Source organism: Oncorhynchus keta, chromosome 35 (assembly GCF_023373465.1).
Source record: "Oncorhynchus keta strain PuntledgeMale-10-30-2019 chromosome 35, Oket_V2, whole genome shotgun sequence".
NCBI classification, from domain to species: domain Eukaryota; kingdom Metazoa; phylum Chordata; class Actinopteri; order Salmoniformes; family Salmonidae; genus Oncorhynchus; species Oncorhynchus keta.
This window is the reverse complement of record NC_068455.1, coordinates 1,192,841-1,215,792: the sequence shown is the minus strand read 5'-3', so window position 1 is coordinate 1,215,792 and position 22,952 is coordinate 1,192,841. Positions and strand designations below refer to the sequence as shown.

General features: G+C 45.4%; 1 protein-coding gene across 45 annotated transcripts in view; it reads right to left on the bottom strand.

The window, feature by feature from the left end:
- eif2ak3 (eukaryotic translation initiation factor 2-alpha kinase 3) overlaps positions 1 to 22,952 on the bottom strand; it is a 95,741-nt gene that overhangs the window by 60,247 nt on the left and 12,542 nt on the right. For all 45 annotated transcript variants that reach the window (XM_052495879.1, XM_052495887.1, XM_052495897.1 and 42 more), the window contains exon 2: positions 873 to 1,002. In XM_052495879.1, the coding sequence (XP_052351839.1) occupies positions 873 to 1,002 (130 nt within the window). The remainder of the gene's footprint in view (positions 1 to 872; positions 1,003 to 22,952) is intronic.

The following is a 22,952-nucleotide window of genomic DNA, read 5'->3' as shown; positions in this document are numbered from 1 at the left end:
AAATGATTTTATTTGAATTTTCTTGTTTTTCTTGTTTTTGTAAAAATGTTGCCTGCTGAATGCTAGGCTTAATGCTATGCTAGGCTATCAATACTCTTACACAAATGCTTGTGTAACTATGGTTGAAAAGCATATTTTGAAAATCTGAGATGACAGTGTTGTTAACAAAAGGCTAAGCTTGTGAGTGAATATATTTCATTTCATTTGCGATTTTCATGAATAGTTAACGTTGCGTTATGGTAATGAGCTTGAGGCTATAATTACGCTCCCGGATACGGGATTGCTCGACGCTAGAGGTTAAGTTGGGAGAATGTAAAACTTCAGCCATGTTCTTCGGCGCCATCTTTTCAAAGGTTATATGTTATGTCATAGGTTATAGGTCATATGTTACGTCACAGGTTATAGGTTAAATCACAGGTTATAGGTCATATGTTATGTCACAGGTTATAGGTCATATGTTATGTCACAGGTTATAGGTTATATCACAGGTTATAGGTCATATGTTATGTCACAGGTTATAGGTCATATGTTATGTCACAGGTTATAGGTCATATGTTATGTCACAGGTTATAGGTTATATCACAGGTTATAGGTCATATGTTATGTCACAGGTTATAGGTCATAGGTTATATGTTATGTCATAGGTTATATGTCATAGGTTATGTCACAGGTTATATGTTATGTCATAGGTTATATGTTATGTCACAGGTTATATGTTATGTCACAGGTTATAGGTCATAGGTTATGTCACAGGTTATATGTTATGTCACAGGTTATATGTTATGTCACAGGTTATATGTTATGTCATAGGTTATAGGTTATGTCATAGGCTATATGTTATAGGTTAGGTTATATGTTATGTCATAGGTTACCTCTGGTTTGCTGAGGCTGGATGAGACCAGACATCCTGACCCTACGTCGAGGTCCCACTGTTTGCGTCCCTGGTTGTAGGGGTCTAGAGCTGAGATACGACCATCCAGAGTACTGATGATCACCAGAGAGCTGGGGAAAAAGGGAAGACCGTGGGGTTAATACCTACGCCGCCTGAAGTCACACAGCATCAACTGAGCAGGGGATTTATCCACCTATTAGATCAGAGGAGCAGGGGATTTATCCACCTATTAGATCAGTGGAGCAGGGGATTTATCCACCTATAAGATTAGTGGAGCAGGGGATTTATCCACCTATAAGATCAGAGGAGCAGGGGATTTATCCACCTATAAGATCAGTGGAGCAGGGGATTTATCCACCTATAAGATCAGTGGAGCAGGGGATTTATCCACCTATTAGATCAGTAGAGCAGGGGATTTATCCACCTATTAGATCAGTGGAGCAGGGGATTTATCCACCTATTAGATCAGTGGAGCAGGGGATTTATCCACCTATTAGATCAGTGGAGCAGGGGATTTATCCACCTATTAGATTAGTGGAGCAGGGGATTTATCCACCTATACGATTAGTGGAGCAGGGGATTTATCCACCTATTAGATCAGTGGAGCAGGGAATTTATCCACCTATTAGATCAGTGGAGCAGGGGATTTATCCACCTATTAGATCAGTGGAGCAGGGGATTTATCCACCTATTAGATCAGTGGAGCAGGGGATTTATCCACCTATTAGATCAGAGGAGCAGGGGATTTATCCACCTATTAGATCAGTAGAGCAGGGGATTTATCCACCTATTAGATCAGTGGAGCAGGGGATTTATCCACCTATTAGATCAGTGGAGCAGGGGATTTATCCACCTATAAGATTAGTGGAGCAGGGGATTTATCCACCTATTAGATCAGAGGAGCAGGGGATTTATCCACCTATTAGATCAGTGGAGCAGGGGATTTATCCACCTATTAGATTAGTGGAGCAGGGGATTTATCCACCTATAAGATTAGTGGAGCAGGGGATTTATCCACCTATTGGTCAGAGATCAGAGGAGCAGGGGATTTATCCACCTATAAGATCAGTGGAGCAGGGGATTTATCCACCTATTAGATCAGAGGAGCAGGGGATTTATCCACCTATAAGATCAGTGGAGCAGGGGATTTATCCACCTATAAGATCAGTGGAGCAGGGGATTTATCCACCTATTAGATCAGTGGAGCAGTGGATTTATCCACCTATACGATTAGTGGAGCAGGGGATTTATCCACCTATACGATTAGTGGAGCAGGGGATTTATCCACCTATAAGATTAGTGGAGCAGGGGATTTATCCACCTATAAGATCAGTGGAGCAGGGGATTTATCCACCTATAAGATTAGTGGAGCAGGGGATTTATCCACCTATAAGATTAGTGGAGCAGGGGCTTTATCCACCTATTAGTCAGATCAGTGTGAGTCAATGGGTCTCTGCAGATACAGCCCTCCCTTACCACACACACACACACACACACACACACACACACACACACGAAAACCTATAGGGTAAAACCCTCTGGGTAAGGCTGTCTGTTTAAAAACACCTGGTCTACTTCTGGTACTCTACAGCAGGGTTACATTAGTTCCCTGGTCTACTTCTGGTACTCTACAGCAGGGTTTCATTAGTTCCCTGGTCTACTTCTGGTACTCTACAGCAGGGTTACATTAGTTCCCTGGTCTACTTCTGGTACTCTACAGCAGGGTTTCATTAGTTCCCTGGTCTACTTCTGGTACTCTACAGCAGGGTTACATTAGTTCCCTGGTCTACTTCTGGTACTCTACAGCAGGGTTTCATTAGTTCCCTGGTCTACTTCTGGTACTCTACAGCAGGGTTACATTAGTTCCCTGGTCTACTTCTGGTACTCTACAGCAGGGCTTCATTAGTTCCCTGGTCTACTTCTGGTACTCTACAGCAGGGTTTCATTAGTTCCCTGGTCTACTTCTGGTACTCTACAGCAGGGTTTCATTAGTTCCCTGGTCTACTTCTGGTACTCTACAGCAGGGCTTCATTAGTTCCCTGGTCTACTTCTGGTACTCTACAGCAGGGTTTCATTAGTTCCCTGGTCTACTTCTGGTACTCTACAGCAGGGCTAAATTAGTTCCCTGGTCTACTTCTGGTACTCTACAGCAGGGCTTCATTAGTTCCCTGGTCTACTTCTGGTACTCTACAGCAGGGTTTCATTAGTTCCCTGGTCTACTTCTGGTACTCTACAGCAGGGTTTCATTAGTTCCCTGGTCTACTTCTGGTACTCTACAGCAGGGTTTCATTAGTTCCCTGGTCTACTTCTGGTACTCTACAGCAGGGTTTCATTAGTTCCCTGGTCTACTTCTGGTACTCTACAGCAGGGTTACATTAGTTCCCTGGTCTACTTCTGGTACTCTACATCAGGGTTACATTAGTTCCCTGGTCTCCTTCTGGTACTCTACAGCAGGGTTTCATTAGTTCCCTGGTCTACTTCTGGTACTCTACAGCAGGGTTTCATTAGTTCCCTGGTCTACTTCTGGTACTCTACAGCAGGGCTTCATTAGTTCCCTGGTCTACTTCTGGTACTCTACAGCAGGGTTACATTAGTTCCCTGGTCTACTTCTGGTACTCTACAGCAGGGCTAAATTAGTTCCCTGGTCTACTTCTGGTACTCTACAGCAGGGTTTCATTAGTTCCCTGGTCTACTTAAGTACTCTACAGCAGGGTTTCATTAGTTCCCTGGTCTACAGGGTACTCTACAGCAGGGTTACATTAGTTCCCTGGTGGACTTCTGGTACTCTACAGCAGGGTTTCATTAGTTCCCTGGTCTACTTCTGGTACTCTACAGCAGGGTTTCATTAGTTCCCTGGTCTACTTCTGGTACTCTACAGCAGGGTTACATTAGTTCCCTGGTCTACTTCTGGTACTCTACAGCAGGGTTACATTAGTTCCCTGGTCTACTTCTGGTACTCTACAGCAGGGCTAACATTAGTTCCCTGGTCTACTTCTGGTACTCTACAGCAGGGCTTCATTAGTTCCCTGGTCTACTTCTGGTACTCTACAGCAGGGCTTCATTAGTTCCCTGGTCTACTTCTGGTACTCTACAGCAGGGTTACATTAGTTCCCTGGTCTACTTCTGGTACTCTACAGCAGGGTTTCATTAGTTCCCTGGTCTACTTCTGGTACTCTACAGCAGGGTTTCATTAGTTCCCTGGTCTACTTCTGGTACTCTACAGCAGGGTTTCATTAGTTCCCTGGTCTACTTCTGGTACTCTACAGTAGGGCTTCATTAGTTCCCTGGTCTACTTCTGGTACTCTACAGCAGGGTTTCATTAGTTCCCTGGTCTACTTCTGGTACTCTACAGCAGGGCTTCATTAGTTCCCTGGTCTACTTCTGGTACTCTACAGCAGGGTTTCATTAGTTCCCTGGTCTACTTCTGGTACTCTACAGCAGGGTTACATTAGTTCCCTGGTCTACTTCTGGTACTCTACAGCAGGGCTTCATTAGTTCCCTGGTCTACTTCTGGTACTCTACAGCAGGGCTTCATTAGTTCCCTGGTCTACTTCTGGTACTCTACAGCAGGGCTAAATTAGTTCCCTGGTCTACTTCTGGTACTCTACAGCAGGGTTTCATTAGTTCCCTGGTCTACTTCTGGTACTCTACAGCAGGGCTTCATTAGTTCCCTGGTCTACTTCTGGTACTCTACAGCAGGGCTTCATTAGTTCCCTGGTCTACTTCTGGTACTCTACAGCAGGGCTTCATTAGTTCCCTGGTCTACTTCTGGTACTCTACAGCAGGGTTTCATTAGTTCCCTGGTCTACTTCTGGTACTCTACAGCAGGGTTTCATTAGTTCCCTGGTCTACTTCTGGTACTCTACAGCAGGGCTTCATTAGTTCCCTGGTCTACTTCTGGTACTCTACAGCAGGGCTTCATTAGTTCCCTGGTCTACTTCTGGTACTCTACAGCAGGGTTTCATTAGTTCCCTGGTCTACTTCTGGTACTCTACAGCAGGGTTACATTAGTTCCCTGGTCTACTTCTGGTACTCTACAGCAGGGTTTCATTAGTTCCCTGGTCTACTTCTGGTACTCTACAGCAGGGTTACATTAGTTCCCTGGTCTACTTCTGGTACTCTACAGCAGGGTTTCATTAGTTCCCTGGTCTACTTCTGGTACTCTACAGCAGGGCTAAATTAGTTCCCTGGTCTACTTCTGGTGCTCAGAGTAACCTGATTAGGGTGTCCACCCACGGTGCTCAGAGTAACCTGATTAGGGTGTCCACCCACTGTGCTCAGAGTAACCTGATTAGGGCGTCCACCCACAGTGCTCAGAGTAACCTGATTAGGGCGTCCACCCACTGTGCTCAGAGTAACCTGATTAGGGCGTCCACCCACAGTGCTCAGAGTAACCTGATTAGGGTGTCCACCCACAGTGCTCAGAGTAACCCATTAGGGCGTCCACCCACGGTGCTCAGAGTACCCTGATTAGGGGTGTCCACCCATGGTGCTCAGAGTAACCTGATTAGGGGTGTCCACCCATGGTGCTCAGAGTAACCCGTTAGGGCGTCCACCCACTGTGCTCAGAATAACCCATTAGGGTGTCCACCCACTGTGCTCAGAGTAACCTGATTAGGGCGTCCACCCACTGTGCTCAGAGTAACCTGATTAGGGCGTCCACCCACGGTGCTCAGAGTAACCTGATTAGGGTGTCCACCCATGGTGCTCAGAGTAACCTGATTAGGGCATCCACCCACGGTGCTCAGAGTAACCTGATTAGGGTGTCCACCCACGGTGCTCAGAGTAACCTGATTAGGGCATCCACCCACGGTGCTCAGAGTAACCTGATTAGGGTGTCCACCCATGGTGCTCAGAGTAACCCATTAGGGTGTCCACCCACATTTACATTTCCTCAGCCGACAAGGTGAGGAAAGAACAGCAACATCACTGGCCTGTGTCAATTACTAATCCACCATGGTAGAAAAGTTCACCTATTCCAAACAAGACGATAGATCCCAAATTCATACAATAAAATAACTTGAAAACAGCATTGAGGCTGATGCAACAGATCAGAAAGTTTATCTTAAACGTGTTAGTTCCATAATGCAATTAGCAGGACAACGCAGTTGTAAAAAGCACACGGCACATGTGACAGATTAAAATATCCATTAGAAATTGAAAGATGGAATCCTAGTTTAGCATCAACTAGCAAGAGATGCTAATATGACTAGGATTATCATCAACTAGCAAGAGATGCTAATATGACTAGGATTATCATCAACTAGCAAGAGATGCTAATATGACTAGGATTATCATCAACTAGCAAGAGATGCTAATATGACTAGGATTATCATCAACTAGCATGGGATGCTAATATGACAAGGATTATCATCAACTAGCATGGGGTGCTAATATGACTAGGATTATCAACAACTAGCATGGGATGCTAATATGACAAGGATTATCATCAACTAGCATGGGGTGCTAATATGACTAGGATTATCAACAACTAGCATGGGATGCTAATATGACTAGGATTATCATCAACTAGCATGAGATGCTAATATGACAAGGATTATCATCAACTAGCATGGGGTGCTAATATGACTAGGATTATCAACAACTAGCATGGGATGCTAATATGACTAGGATTATCATCAACTAGCAAGAGATGCTAATATGACTAGGATTATCATCAACTAGCAAGAGATGCTAATATGACTAGGATTATCATCAACTAGCTAGGGTTGCTAATATGACGAGAATCATCAACTAGCTTGGGTTGCTAATATGACTTGGATCATCAACTAGCATGGGATGCTAATATGACTAAGATTATCATCAACTAGCATGGAGTGCTAATATGACTAGGATTATCAACAACTAGCATGGGATGCTAATATGACTAGGATCATCAACTAGCATGGGATGCTAATATGACTAGGATTATCATCAACTAGCATGGAGTGCTAATATGACTAGGATTATCATCAACTAGCAAGAGATGCTAATATGACTAGGATTATCATCAACTAGCTAGGGTTGCTAATATGACTAGAATCATCAACTAGCATGGGATGCTAATATGACTAGGATTATCAACAACTAGCATGGGATGCTAATATGACTAGGATTATCATCAACTAGCAAGAGATGCTAATATGACTAGGATTATCATCAACTAGCATGGGGTGCTAATATGACTAGGATTATCATCAACTAGCATGGGGTGCTAATATGACTAGGATTATCAACAACTAGCATGGGGTGCTAATATGACTAGGATTATCATCAACTAGCAAGAGATGCTAATATGACTAGGATTATCATCAACTAGCAAGAGATGCTAATATGACTAGGATTATCATCAACTAGCTAGGGTTGCTAATATGACGAGAATCATCAACTAGCATGGAGTGCTAATATGACTAGGATTATCAACTAGCATGGGATGCTAATATGACTAGGATTATCATCAACTAGCATGGAGTGCTAATATGACTAGGATTATCATCAACTAGCAAGAGATGCTAATATGACTAGGATTATCATCAACTAGCTAGGGTTGCTAATATGACTGGGATTATCATCAACTCGCTCGGGTTGCTAATATGACTAGAATCATCAACTAGCATGGGATGCTAATATGACTAGGATTATCAACAACTAGCATGGGATGCTAATATGACTAGGATTATCATCAACTAGCAAGAGATGCTAATATGACTAGGATTATCATCAACTAGCATGGGGTGCTAATATGACTAGGATTATCATCAACTAGCATGGGGTGCTAATATGACTAGGATTATCAACAACTAGCATGGGGTGCTAATATGACTAGGATTATCATCAACTAGCAAGAGATGCTAATATGACTAGGATTATCATCAACTAGCAAGAGATGCTAATATGACTAGGATTATCATCAACTAGCTAGGGTTGCTAATATGACGAGAATCATCAACTAGCTTGGGTTGCTAATATGACTCGGATCATCAACTAGCATGGGATGCTAATATGACTAGGATTATCATCAACTAGCATGGAGTGCTAATATGACTAGGATTCTCAACTAGCATGGGATGCTAATATGACTAGGATTATCATCAACTAGCTAGGGTTGCTAATATGACTGGGATTATCATCAACTCGCTCGGGTTGCTAATATGACTAGAATCATCAACTAGCATGGGATGCTAATATGACTAGGATTATCATCAACTAGCTAGGGATGCTAATATGACTAGGATTATCATCAACTAGCAAGAGATGCTGATATGACTAGGATTATCATCAACTAGCATGGGTTGCTAATATGACTGGGATTATCATCAACTAGCTAGGGTTGCTAATATGACGAGAATCATCAACTAGCTTGGGTTGCTAATATGACGAGAATCATCAACTAGCTTGGGTTGCTAATATGACTCGGATCATCAACTAGCATGGGGTGCTAATATGACTAGGATTATCAACAACTAGCATGGGATGCTAATATGACTAGGATTATCATCAACTAGCAAGAGATGCTAATATGACTAGGATTATCATCAACTAGCATGGGGTGCTAATATGACTAGGATTATCAACAACTAGCATGGGATGCTAATATGACTAGGATTATCATCAACTAGCATGGGGTGCTAATATGACTAGGATTATCAACAACTAGCATGGGATGCTAATATGACTAGGATTATCAACTAGCATGGGATGCTAATATGACTGGGATTATCATCAACTAGCTAGGGTTGCTAATATAACGAGAATCATCAACTAGCTTGGGTTGCTAATATGACTCGGATCATCAACTAGCATGGGGTGCTAATATGACTAGGATTATCAACAACTAGCATGGAGTGCTAATATGACTAGGATTATCAACAACTAGCATGGGATGCTAATATGACTAGGATTATCATCAACTAGCATGGGGTGCTAATATGACTAGGATTATCAACAACTAGCATGGGATGCTAATATGACTAGGATTATCATCAACTAGCATGGGATGCTAATATGACTAGGATTATCAACAACTAGCATGGGATGCTAATATGACTAGGATTATCATCAACTAGCATGGGGTGCTAATATGACTAGGATTATCAACAACTAGCATGGGATGCTAATATGACTAGGATTATCATCAACTAGCAAGAGATGCTAATATGACTAGGATTATCATCAACTAGCAAGAGATGCTAATATGACTAGGATTATCATCAACTAGCAAGAGATGCTAATATGACTAGGATTATCATCAACTAGCTAGGGTTGCTAATATGACGAGAATCATCAACTAGCTTGGGTTGCTAATATGACTCGGATCATCAACTAGCATGGGATGCTAATATGACTAGGATTATCATCAACTAGCAAGAGATGCTAATATGACTAGGATTATCATCAACTAGCTAGGGTTGCTAATATGACGAGAATCATCAACTAGCTTGGGTTGCTAATATGACTCGGATCATCAACTAGCATGGGATGCTAATATGACTAGGATTATCATCAACTAGCATGGAGTGCTAATATGACTAGGATTCTCAACTAGCATGGGATGCTAATATGACTAGGATTATCATCAACTAGCTAGGGTTGCTAATATGACTGGGATTATCATCAACTCGCTCGGGTTGCTAATATGACTAGAATCATCAACTAGCATGGGATGCTAATATGACTAGGATTATCATCAACTAGCTAGGGATGCTAATATGACTAGGATTATCATCAACTAGCAAGAGATGCTGATATGACTAGGATTATCATCAACTAGCATGGGTTGCTAATATGACTGGGATTATCATCAACTAGCTAGGGTTGCTAATATGACGAGAATCATCAACTAGCTTGGGTTGCTAATATGACTCGGATCATCAACTAGCATGGGGTGCTAATATGACTAGGATTATCAACAACTAGCATGGGATGCTAATATGACTAGGATTATCATCAACTAGCAAGAGATGCTAATATGACTAGGATTATCATCAACTAGCATGGGGTGCTAATATGACTCGGATCATCAACTAGCATGGGATGCTAATATGACTAGGATTATCATCAACTAGCATGGAGTGCTAATATGACTAGGATTCTCAACTAGCATGGGATGCTAATATGACTAGGATTATCATCAACTAGCTAGGGTTGCTAATATGACTGGGATTATCATCAACTCGCTCGGGTTGCTAATATGACGAGAATCATCAACTAGCTTGGGTTGCTAATATGACTCGGATCATCAACTAGCATGGGGTGCTAATATGACTAGGATTATCAACAACTAGCATGGGATGCTAATATGACTAGGATTATCATCAACTAGCAAGAGATGCTAATATGACTAGGATTATCATCAACTAGCATGGGGTGCTAATATGACTAGGATTATCAACAACTAGCATGGGATGCTAATATGACTAGGATTATCATCAACTAGCATGGGGTGCTAATATGACTAGGATTATCAACAACTAGCATGGGATGCTAATATGACTAGGATTATCAACTAGCATGGGATGCTAATATGACTAGGATTATCAACTAGCATGGGATGCTAATATGACTGGGATTATCATCAACTAGCTAGGGTTGCTAATATGACGAGAATCATCAACTAGCTTGGGTTGCTAATATGACTCGGATCATCAACTAGCATGGGGTGCTAATATGACTAGGATTATCAACAACTAGCATGGGATGCTAATATGACTAGGATTATCATCAACTAGCAAGAGATGCTAATATGACTAGGATTATCATCAACTAGCATGGGGTGCTAATATGACTAGGATTATCAACAACTAGCATGGGATGCTAATATGACTAGGATTATCATCAACTAGCATGGGGTGCTAATATGACTCGGATCATCAACTAGCATGGGATGCTAATATGACTAGGATTATCATCAACTAGCAAGAGATGCTAATATGACTAGGATTGTCATCAATTTGCAAGAGATGCTAATATGACTAGGATTATCATCAACTAGCATGGGTTGCTAATATGACTAGGATTATCATCAATTTGCAAGAGATGCTAATATGACCAGGATTATCATCAACTAGCTAGGGTTGCTAATATGACTAGGATCATCAACTAGCATGGGATGCTAATATGACTAGGATTATCATCAACTAGCAAGAGATGCTAATATGACTAGGATTATCATCAACTAGCATGGGTTGCTAATATGACTAGGATTATCATCAACTTGCAAGAGATGCTAATATGACTAGGATTATCATCAACTAGCTAGGGTTGCTAATATGACGAGAATCATCAACTAGCTTGGGTTGCTAATTTGACGAGAATCATCAACTAGCTTGGGTTGCTAATATGACTCGGATCATCAACTAGCATGGGATGCTAATATGACTAGGATTATCATCAATTTGCAAGAGATGCTAATATGACCAGGATTATCATCAACTAGCATGGGTTTCTAATATGACTAGGATTATCATCAACTTGCAAGAGATGCTAATATGACTAGGATTATCATCAACTAGCTAGGGTTGCTAATATGACGAGAATCATCAACTAGCTTGGGTTGCTAATATGACGAGAATCACCAACTAGCTTGGGTTGCTAATATGACGAGAATCATCAACTAGCTTGGGTTGCTAATATGACTCGGATCATCAACTAGCATGAGATGCTAATATGACTAGGATTATCATCAACTAGAAAGAGATGCTAATATGACTAGGATTATCATCAACTAGCATGGAGTGCTAATATGACTAGGATTATCATCAACTAGCTAGGGTTGCTAATATGACTAGGATTATCATCAACTAGCAAGAGATGCTAATATGACTAGGATTGTGCCTTTGGCTGCTGGACAATGAAAGAAAGTTGATTTGAAAACCAATAGAAAATGAGAGAAAAAAGTGAATGGTTTCAAAGGCAAGTCTTTATAAAATAATTGCCACCACGTTTCTAGAAATTAATTTTGGCTTTGCTACTTTGAAGCAATTTAAGACATGCCTCATAATATGAAGTAACATATTAAGGTTTCAACCAATTAAGCATATGTTTTCAAAATGCATACTGCCTCCAGCTCATTGCAAAGTGGTGTTTGCCGTGCTGATAGGCAACGGTAGGCAGGCTAAGCACTTGAAAGGCTAATGGGGAACAAGCTTCAATAACCAGTTGAGAAATAGCAGCTCTCTCAGCAGGAGGAGCCGTAGAGGCAGCTCTCTCTCAGCAGCAGGAGCCGTAGCGGCAGCTCTCTCTCAGCAGGAGGAGCCGTAGCGGCAGCTCTCTCTCAGCAGGAGGAGCCGTAGCGGCAGCTCTCTCTCAGCAGGAGGAGCCGTAGCGGCAGCTCTCTCTCAGCAGGAGGAGCCGTAGCGGCAGCTCTCTCTCAGCAGGAGGAGCCGTAGAGGCAGCTCTCTCTCAGCAGGAGGAGCCGTAGCGGCAGCTCTCTCTCAGCAGGAGGAGCCGTAGCGGCAGCTCTCTCTCAGCAGGAGGAGCCGTAGCGGCAGCTCTCTCTCAGCAGGAGGAGCCGTAGCGGCAGCTCTCTCAGCAGGAGGAGCCGTAGCGGCAGCTCTCCCTCAGCAGGAGGAGCCGTAGCGGCAGCTCTCTCTCAGCAGGAGGAGCCGTAGCGGCAGCTCTCTCTCAGCAGGAGGAGCCGTAGCGGCAGCTCTCTCTCAGCAGGAGGAGCCGTAGCGGCAGCTCTCTCTCAGCAGGAGGAGCCGTAGCGGCAGCTCTCTCTCAGCAGGAGGAGCCGTAGCGGCAGCTCTCTCTCAGCAGGAGGAGCCGTAGCGGCAGCTCTCTCTCAGGAGGAGCCGTAGCGGCAGCGCTCTCTCAGCAGGAGGAGCAGCTCTCTCTCAGCAGGAGGAGCCGTAGCGGCAGCTCTCTCTCAGCAGGAGGAGCCGTAGCGGCAGCTCTCTCTTAGCAGCAGGAGCCGTAGAGGCAGCTCTCCCTCAGCAGCAGGAGCCGTAGCGGCAGCTCTCTCTCAGCAGGAGGAGCCGTAGCGGCAGCTCTCTCTCAGCAGGAGGAGCCGTAGCGGCAGCTCTCTCTCAGCAGGAGGAGCCGTAGCGGCAGCTCTCCCTCAGCAGGAGGAGCCGTAGCGGCAGCTCTCTCTCAGCAGGAGGAGCCGTAGCGGCAGCTCTCTCTCAGCAGGAGGAGCCGTAGCGGCAGCTCTCTCTCAGCAGGAGGAGCCGTAGCGGCAGCTCTCTCTCAGCAGGAGGAGCCGTAGCGGCAGCTCTCTCTCAGCAGGAGGAGCCGTAGCGGCAGCTCTCTCTCAGCAGGAGGAGCCGTAGCGGCAGCTCTCTCTCTCAGGAGGAGCCGTAGCGGCAGCGCTCTCTCAGCAGGAGGAGCAGCTCTCTCTCAGCAGGAGGAGCAGCTCTCTCTCAGCAGGAGGAGCCGTAGCGGCAGCTCTCTCTCAGCAGGAGGAGCCGTAGCGGCAGCTCTCTCTTAGCAGCAGGAGCCGTAGAGGCAGCTCTCCCTCAGCAGCAGGAGCCGTAGCAGTCTGACAGATTAACCACTCAAACTAGGCTGTATACCCTGTGTCGTGTGATCAATAAGAGTCTTAATGACTAAGGAAACTACACACGCAATTTAATTCCACTAAATTATGCAAATGACCTATAGACCAATAAGCATGGTCAAATGTGTTTCCATCCATTGGTGTGTTATTAATTAATAGGCTAAAAATATTTATTTCATAATTTGTTTCTTCTCCCGGACAACTGTCCAGCGGCCGTTCTTATTGATCTGCTTTATTTATATCCATTTGTATACAAACGCCTGCTCTACAGACAGCTAGGAGGAGACATTTAACTGAAGAAGGAAACAGCCCTTATCCACTCAGCACACTGTTGACATTTTTCAACAGCATACAGTGATTCCTCTTGAACATGTACATTGAACCAATCTGGTGCCGATAAGACAACATTATTATCCACAAAGCTGACACAGGACTCCTTTACATAATTAGGCTATAACACATGTTTTCTTTTTAATCAACTCTCACAATCTGTTTTCATTTATACCACCACCACCACGCTGTCTAGAGCAGCAGCAGATCAACCGTTTTCCTCTCAGCCAATCATAACCCTCCAGCACCAAACAAGCTTGCTTTCACGTGCACGATTGGCTGCACAACGCTGCCAAAAATATTAGGCTGATTGGTTGTTGCTAAGCAGTAGGCATTCTGAGACACAGGAAGCTGGACGGGGTGACTGTGCAGGCCACGCCCCCCTTAGACACTGAATATAGAACAGAGAAGAAGACCGTGTCCCAAATGTCCCTATATTGTGACCTACTGTTGATATTTACATGGAAGTCATTTAGCAGACGCTCTTATACAGGAGCAATCAGGGAAAAGAGTCTTGCTCAAAGGCACATCAATAGGTTTTTCACCTTGTCGGCTCTGGGATTTGAACCAGCAAACTTTGTGTTACTTTTTTACATTTGTATTTATTTTATTTAACCAGGCAAGTCAGTTAGGAACAAATTGTTATTTACAATGACGGCCTACGAACGGCCAAACCCCCTAACGACGTCCCTATCGGACTTCCATTCACGGCCGGTTGTGATACAGCCTGGAATCGAACCAGGGTCTGTAGTGACGCATCTAGCACTGACACGCAGTGCCTTAGACCGCTGCGCCACCACTGGCCCAATACTGGCCCAATGCTCTTAACAGCTAGCCTACCTACTGCCCCTTTGACTAGGGCCCGTGGGGGGGGCACAACGTCAGGATGAACTAATAATATTGGTCACTACATTCAGTATTGAATGAGAACTGCCCCTTTGACTAGGGCCCAACGTCAGGATGAACTAATAATATTGGTCACTACAGTATTGAATGAGAACTGCCCCTTTGACTAGGGCCCGTGGGGGGGCGTCAGGACAACGTCAGGATGAACTAATAATATTGGTCACTACATTCAGTATTGAATGAGAACTGCCCCTTTGACTAGGGCCTGTAGGGGGGGGCACAACGTTCAGGATGAACTAATAATATTGGTCACTACATTCAGTATTGAATGAGAACTGCCCCTTTGACTAGGGCCCGTAGGGGGGGGGGGGTCACTACATTCAGTATTGAATGAGAACTGCCCCACACTGTACCATTTCCCAAGTTTCACAACAGTGCCGTCTGTGCCAACACAGCCAATTAGCCACGCTCCTCTCCACAGAAACACAGAACAGAGGTCCTCAGAGAGACGTCAAGTGTCCACACAGACAGACCAGAGCTGGTAAACAGAGACACACACAGAGAGAGCAGAGCTGGTAAACAGAGACACACACAGAGAGACCAGAGCTGGTAAACAGAGACACACAGAGAGAGCAGAGCTGGTAAACAGACACACACACAGAGAGAGCAGAGCTGGTAAACAGACACACACACAGAGAGAGCAGAGCTGGTAAACAGAGACACACACAGAGAGAGCAGAGCTGGTAAACAGAGACACACACAGAGAGAGCAGAGCTGGTAAACAGAGACACACACACAGAGAGAGCAGAGCTGGTAAACAGAGACACACACAGAGAGACCAGAGCTGGTAAACAGAGACACACACAGAGAGACCAGAGCTGGTAAACAGAGACACACAGAGAGACCAGAGCTGGTAAACAGACACACACAGAGAGAGCAGAGCTGGTAAACAGACACACACAGAGAGAGCAGAGCTGGTAAACAGACACACACACAGAGAGAGCAGAGCTGGTAAACAGAGACACACACAGAGAGAGCTCAGACTGAACAGTCTTCAGCTTCATTGAAGAATAGTACCCAGGATGTTTACAATGGCACAGTCTCCAAGGAGCCCCTATCATTCATCTAGACCAATCACAGCAGCCTGCCTCCAGCCACAACCAATCACACCACAACTCTGCTCCTCACTTAGCCAATCAAGGAGCACCTCTTCAGGTTCTGAGCAAATGAGAGAGAGTGTCTGGTTGTAACCATGCAACAGCAAGTAGCCCTGGTTACATGCTGGTGTGTTGCTGTTCTGCTCCATTCCCTCCTCTGCCCTCCCCGACCAGACAGACAGCAGAAGAGGAGAGCCGCGCCCTGCACAATGAAAATATAGCAACATGGGGAGCACCTGGAGAAAGTTATGGCTGCAGAGAGAGACAGACATAGAGAGAGAGAGAGAGAGAGAGAGAGAGAGAGAGAGAGAGAGAGAGAGAGAGAGAGAGAGAGAGAGAGAGAGAGAGAGAGAGAGAGAGAGAGAGAGAGAGAGAGAGAGAGAGAGAGAGAGAGAGAGAGAGAGAGAGAGAGAGAGAGAGAGAGAGAGAGAGACAGAGAGAGAGACAGAGAGAGACCGAGAGAGAGAGAGACCGAGAGAGAGAGAGAGAGAGAGAGAGAGAGAGAGAGAGAGAGAGAGAGAGAGAGAGACGAGAGAGAGAGAGAGACAGAGAGAGAGAGAGACAGAGAGAGAGACAGAGAGACAGAGAGAGAGAGAGACAGAGAGAGAGAGAGAGACAGAGAGAGAGAGAGAGACGAGAGAGAGAGAGAGAGAGAGAGAGAGAGAGAGAGCGAGAGAGAGAGCGAGAGAGAGAGCGAGAGAGAGCGAGAGAGAGAGAGAGAGAGCGAGAGAGAGAGAGAGAGAGAGAGAGAGAGAGAGAGAGAGAGAGACAGAGAGACAGAGAGACAGAGAGACAGAGAGACAGAGAGACAGAGAGACAGAGAGACAGAGAGACAGAGAGACAGAGAGACAGAGAGACAGAGAGACAGAGAGACAGAGAGACAGAGAGACAGAGAGAGAGAGAGAGAGAGAGAGAGAGAGAATGCAGAAAAAAAGAGCTCCACTAAAACTACACTGAACAAATATATAAAACCCAACAGGTAAAGTGTTGGTCCCGTGTTTCATGAGCTGAAATAAAAGACCCCAGAAATGTTCCATACACACAAAAAGCTTATTTCTCTATAATGTTTTGCACAAATGTGTTTATATCCCTGTTAGTGAGCATTTCACCTTTGAAAGAGAATCCATCCACCTGACAGGTGTGGCATATCAAGAAGCTGATTTATTTCACCTTTATTTAACTAGGCAACTCAGTTAAAGAACAAATTCTTATTTACAATGACGGCCTAGGATCAGTGGGTTAACTGCCTGTTCAGGGGCAGAACGGGGATTTGATCGAGCAACCTTTTAGTTACTGGCCCAACGCTCTAACCACCAGGCTACCTGCCGATTAAACAGCATGATCATTACACAGGTGCACTTTGTGCTGGGGACAATAAAAGGCCACTCTAAAATGTGCAGTTTTGTCACACAACACAATGCCACCGATGTCTCAAGTTTTGAGGAAGTGTGCAATTGTCATGCTGACTGCAGGAATGTCCACCTGATCTGTTGCCAGAGAACATAATGTTCATTTCTCTACCATAAGCCACCTCTAAAGTTGTTTTTGATCATTTGGTAGAAAGTCCAACCGGCCTCACAACCACAGACCACATGTTACTACGCCAGCCCAGAACCTCCACATCCGGCTTTTTGACCTGCGGGATCGAGAGAGGATAGGAGAGAACTCTCCTCTCCTGTCCTCTCTCCATCACTCTCCTCTCCTGCCCTCTCCTGCACTCTCCTCTCCTGCACTCTCCTCTCCTGCACTCTCCTCTCCTGCACTCTCCTCTCCTGCACTCTCCTCTCTCCTCTCCTCCCCTGTCCTCTCTCCTCCCCTGTCCTCTCTCCTCCCTCCTGCACTCTCCTCTCCTGCACTCTCTCTCTCCCCTCCTGTCCTCTCCTCCTCCCCTCTCCTCTCCTGCTCTCTCCTCCCCTGTCCTCTCTCCTCCCCTGTCCTCTCTCCTCCCCTGTCCTCTCTCCTCCCCTGTCCTCTCTCCTCCCCCGTCCTCTCTCCTCCCCCGTCCTCTCTCCTCCCCCGTCCTCTCTCCTCCCCCGTCCTCTCTCCTCCCCCGTCCTCTCTCCTCCCCCGTCCTCTCTCCACTACTCTCCTCACATGTGGTAAAATCCAAACTCTGTAGCACCATGCTCCAGCCCCCTGATTTGTCAGTACCTGGTCTTGGTCTGTGGTGCTGATTGGTTGTTGCTAAGCAGTGAGGAGCGATGTACAGAACAACATGGCATCATGGTCCTAATGACTGTCTACCTCCCTCCCTCCGTTTCCCTCCCTCCTGCTGTCTACCTCCCTCCCTCCATCCATCGCCTACCCCACCTTTCCCCTCTACCCCACCCAATACTGCAGTGGTGCAGGATGGGTCCACAGCGACTAATATATTAATGAAATAATGTACTTGAACAGCAGAGTTTAATAACACCGTCATTGATCATGAATTATTCATCAGTCCAACCTGTTATAAGGATATTACTGGCACTAGTTCAACTGGAGTAGTCTGTTCCAGTAGAACTATCACACCCTAAAACAGACTGTTCCAGTAGAACTATCACACCCTAAAACAGACTAGTCCAGTAGAACTATCACACCCTAAAACAGACTAGTCCGGTAGAACTATCACACCCTAAAAACAGACTAGTCCAGTAGAACTATCACACCCTAAAAACAGACTAGTCCAGTAGAACTATCACACCCTAAAAACAGACTAGTCCAGTTGAACTATCACACCCTAAAAACAGACTAGTCCAGTAGAACTATCACACCCTAAAAACAGACTAGTCCAGTAGAACTATCACACCCTAAAAACAGACTAGTCCAGTTGAACTATCACACCCTAAAAACAGACTAGTCCAGTAGAACTATCACACCCTAAAAACAGACTAGTCCAGTAGAACTATCACACCCTAAAAACAGACTAGTCCAGTTGAACTATCACACCCTAAAACAGACTGTTCCAGTATAACAATCACACCCTAAAACAGACTGTTCCAGGAGAACTATCACACCCAAAAACAGACAGCTCTACTGGAACAGTCTGTTTTAGGGTGTGATAGTTCTACTGGAACAGTCTGTTTTAGGGTGTGATAGTTCAACTGGAGTAGTCTGTTTTAGGGTGTGATAGTTCTACTGGAACAGTCTGTTTTAGGGTGTGATAGTTCTACTGGAACAGTCTGTTTTAGGGTGTGATAGTTCTACTGGAACAGTCTGTTTTAGGGTGTGATAGTTCTACTGGAACAGTCTGTTTTAGGGTGTGATAATTCTACTGGAACAGTCTGTCAAAAAACAGACTAGTCCGGTAGAACTATCACACCCTAAAAACAGACTAGTCCAGTTGAACTATCACACCCTAAAAACAGACTAGTCCAGTTGAACTATCAAACCCTAAAAACAGACTAGTCCAGTTGAACTATCACACCCTAAAAACAGACTAGTCCAGTAGAACTATCACACCCTAAAAACAGACTAGTCCAGTTGAACTATCACACCCTAAAAACAGACTAGTCCAGTAGAACTATCACACCCTAAAAACAGACTAGTCCAGTTGAACTATCACACCCTAAAAACAGACTAGTCCAGTAGAACTATCACACCCTAAAAACAGACTAGTCCAGTAGAACTATCACACCCTAAAAACAGACTAGTCCAGTTGAACTATCACACCCTAAAAACAGACTAGTCCAGTAGAACTATCACACCCTAAAAACAGACTAGTCCAGTTGAACTATCACACCCTAAAACAGACTGTTCCAGTATAACAATCACACCCTAAAACAGACTGATCCAGGAGAACTATCACACCCAAAAACAGACAGCTCTACTGGAACAGTCTGTTTTAGGGTGTGATAGTTCTACTGGAACAGTCTGTTTTAGGTGTGATAGTTCTACTGGAACAGTCTGTTTTAGGTGTGATAGTTCTACTGGAACAGTCTGTTTTAGGTGATAGTTCTACTGGAACAGTGTGATAGTTCTACTGGAACAGTCTGTTTTAGGGTGTGATAGTTCTACTGGAACAGTCTGTTTTAGGGTGTGATAGTTCTACTGGAACAGTCTGTTTTAGGGTGTGATAGTTCTACTGGAACAGTCTGTTTTAGGGTGTGATAGTTCAACTGGAGTAGTCTGTTTTAGGGTGTGATAGTTCAACTGGAGTAGTCTGTTTTAGGGTGTGATAGTTCTACTGGAACAGTCTGTTTTAGGGTGTGATAGTTCAACTGGAGTAGTCTGTTTTAGGGTGTGATAGTTCAACTGGAACAGTCTGTTTTAGGGTGTGATAGCTCTACTGGAACAGTCTGTTTTAGGGTGTGATAGTTCTACTGGAACAGTCTGTTTTAGGGTGTGATAGTTCTACTGGAGTAGTCTGTTTTAGGGTGTGATAGTTCTACTGGAGTAGTCTGTTTTAGGGTGTGATAGTTCTACTGGAACAGTCTGTTTTAGGGTGTGATAGTTCTACTGGAACAGTCTGTTTTAGGGTGTGATAGCTCTACTGGAACAGTCTGTTTTAGGGTGTGATAGTTCTACTGGAGTAGTCTGTTTTAGGGTGTGATAGTTCTACTGGAGTAGTCTGTTTTAGGGTGTGATAGTTCTACTGGAACAGTCTGTTTTAGGGTGTGATAGTTCTACTGGAACAGACTGTTTTAGGGTGTGATTGTTCCAGTAGAACTGTCAGTTTTAGGGTGTGTTTTAGAACCATGTCAAGGACTGCTACTTCATGTGTTACAGTATAAACTTGACAACTAAACTACTGAAAACAACTATTCAATGACTATAGATGACAATTTATTTACAACTTAAAACAATATTTTCTCCTCAGCTGAGTATGCTACTATTTCTTAAGAGAAGCCTCATCGTAGAGGAGTTGGGAGAGAGAAGACAGCGAGCCTCCTCGCGGAGGAGTTGGGAGAGAGAAGACAGCGAGCCTCCTCGCGGAGGAGTTGGGAGAGAGAGAAGACAGCGAGCCTCCTCACGGAGGAGTTGGGAGAGAGAAGACAGCGAGCCTCCTCACGGAGGAGTTGGGAGAGAGAAGACAGCGAGCCTCCTCACGGAGGAGTTGGGAGAGAGAAGACAGCGAGCCTCCTCACGGAGGAGTTGGGAGAGAGAAGACAGCGAGCCTCCTCGCGGAGGAGTTGGGAGAGAGAAGACAGCGAGCCTCCTCGCGGAGGAGTTGGGAGAGAGAAGACAGCGAGCCACACATTTACTCAATGACAGGACCTTGATTTTGGTCAGAAGTTGTATTTATACACCAACAATCGTCCCGGTTCCGGGACAATCTAGTGAGACAAAGAAAACAATGACATGAAATCTCCCCTCCTCAACTCCTTACCCCCTCTGCTCCCAAACCTCCTTCCCACTCTTCTCCTGCCCATCTTCTCTTAAACCAACTCTCCCTCTCCTCCTCTCCTCTCAAACCCCCTCTCCTCTCAAACCTCCCCTCTCCTCCTCTCAAACCCCCTCTCCTCTCAAACCTCCTCCCCTCTCTCCTCAACCCCCTTCACTTGCCTACTGTTCTTCCTCAACTCAAGCACTATCCCCGTCCTTCGACGTAATTGGCCAACAAGTTTCCCCAACTCAGACCGGCTGATTGGCTGTTGCTAAGCAGTAAGCTGTAGGAGCCGGCCAGCTACTGGCAGCGGCTCAGAGTTCTTCGAAACAAACACCTCCTGACAGTCCTATGGAGCAGGGTCCTCCTACCACCACAGCTCTACAACAACACCTCCTGACAGTCCTATGGAGCAGGGTCCTCCTACCACCACAGCTCTACAACAACACCTCCTGACAGTCCTATGGAGCAGGGTCCTCCTACCACCACAGCTCTACAACAACACCTCCTGACAGTCCTATGGAGCAGGGTCCTCCTACCACCACAGCTCTACAACAACACCTCCTGACAGTCCTATGGAGCAGGGTCCTCCTACCACCACAGCTCTAAAACAACACCTCCTGACAGTCCTATGGAGCAGGGTCCTCCTACCACCACAGCTCTACAACAACACCTCCTGACAGTCCTATGGAGCAGGGTCCTCCTACCACCACAGCTCTAAAACAACACCTCCTGACAGTCCTATGGAGCAGGGTCCTCCTACCACCACAGCTCTAAAACAACACCTCACAATCTAGTCAACCTCCTTCACTATGGCAACACAGCCCAGTCTATGGCAACACAGCCCCGTCTAATCAACCCCCTTAACTATGGCAACACAGCCCAGTCTATGGCAACACAGCCCCGTCTAATCAACCCCCTTAACTATGGTAACACAGCCCAGTCTAATCAACCCCCTTAACTATGGCAACACAGCCCAGTCTATGGCAACACAGCCCCGTCTAATCAACCCCCTTAACTATGGTAACACAGCCCAGTCTAATCAACCCCCTTAACTATGGCAACACAGCCCAGTCTATGGCAACACAGCCCAGTCTAATCAACCCCCTTAACTATGGCAACACAGCCCAGGCTAATCAACCCCCTTAACTATGGCAACACAGCCCAGTCTAGTCAACCCCCTTAACAGCCCAGTCTATGGCAACACAGCCCAGTCTAATCAACCCTTAACTATGGCAACACAGCCCAGTCTAGTCAACTCCCTTAACTATGGCAACACAGCCCAGTCTAGTCAACCCCATTAACTATGACAACACAGCCCAGTCTATGGCAACACAGCCCAGTCTAGTCAACCCTTAAATATGACAACACAGCCCAGTCTATGGCAACACAGCCCAGTCTAGTCAACCCCATTAACTATGGCAACACAGCCCAGTCTAGTCAACCCCCTTAACTATGGCAACACAGCCCAGTCTAGACAACCCCCTTAACTATGGCAACACAGCCCAGTCTAGTCAACCCCCTTAACTATGGCAACACAGCCCAGTCTAGTCAACCCCCTTAACTATGGCAACACAGCCCAGTCTAGTCAACCCCCTTAACTATGGCAACACAGCCCAGTCTAGTCAACCCCCTTAACTATGGCAACACAGCCCAGTCTAGTCAACCCCCTTAACTATGGCAACACAGCCCAGTCTATGGCAACACAGCCCAGTCTAATCAACCCCCTTAACTATGGCAACACAGCCCAGTCTATGGCAACACAGCCCAGTCTAATCAACCCCCTTAACTATGGCAACACAGCCCAGTCTATGGCAACACAGTCTAATCAACCCCTTAACTATGGTAACACAGCCCAGTCTAATCAACCCCTTAACTATGGCAACACAGCCCAGTCTATGGCAACACAGCCCCGTCTAATCAACC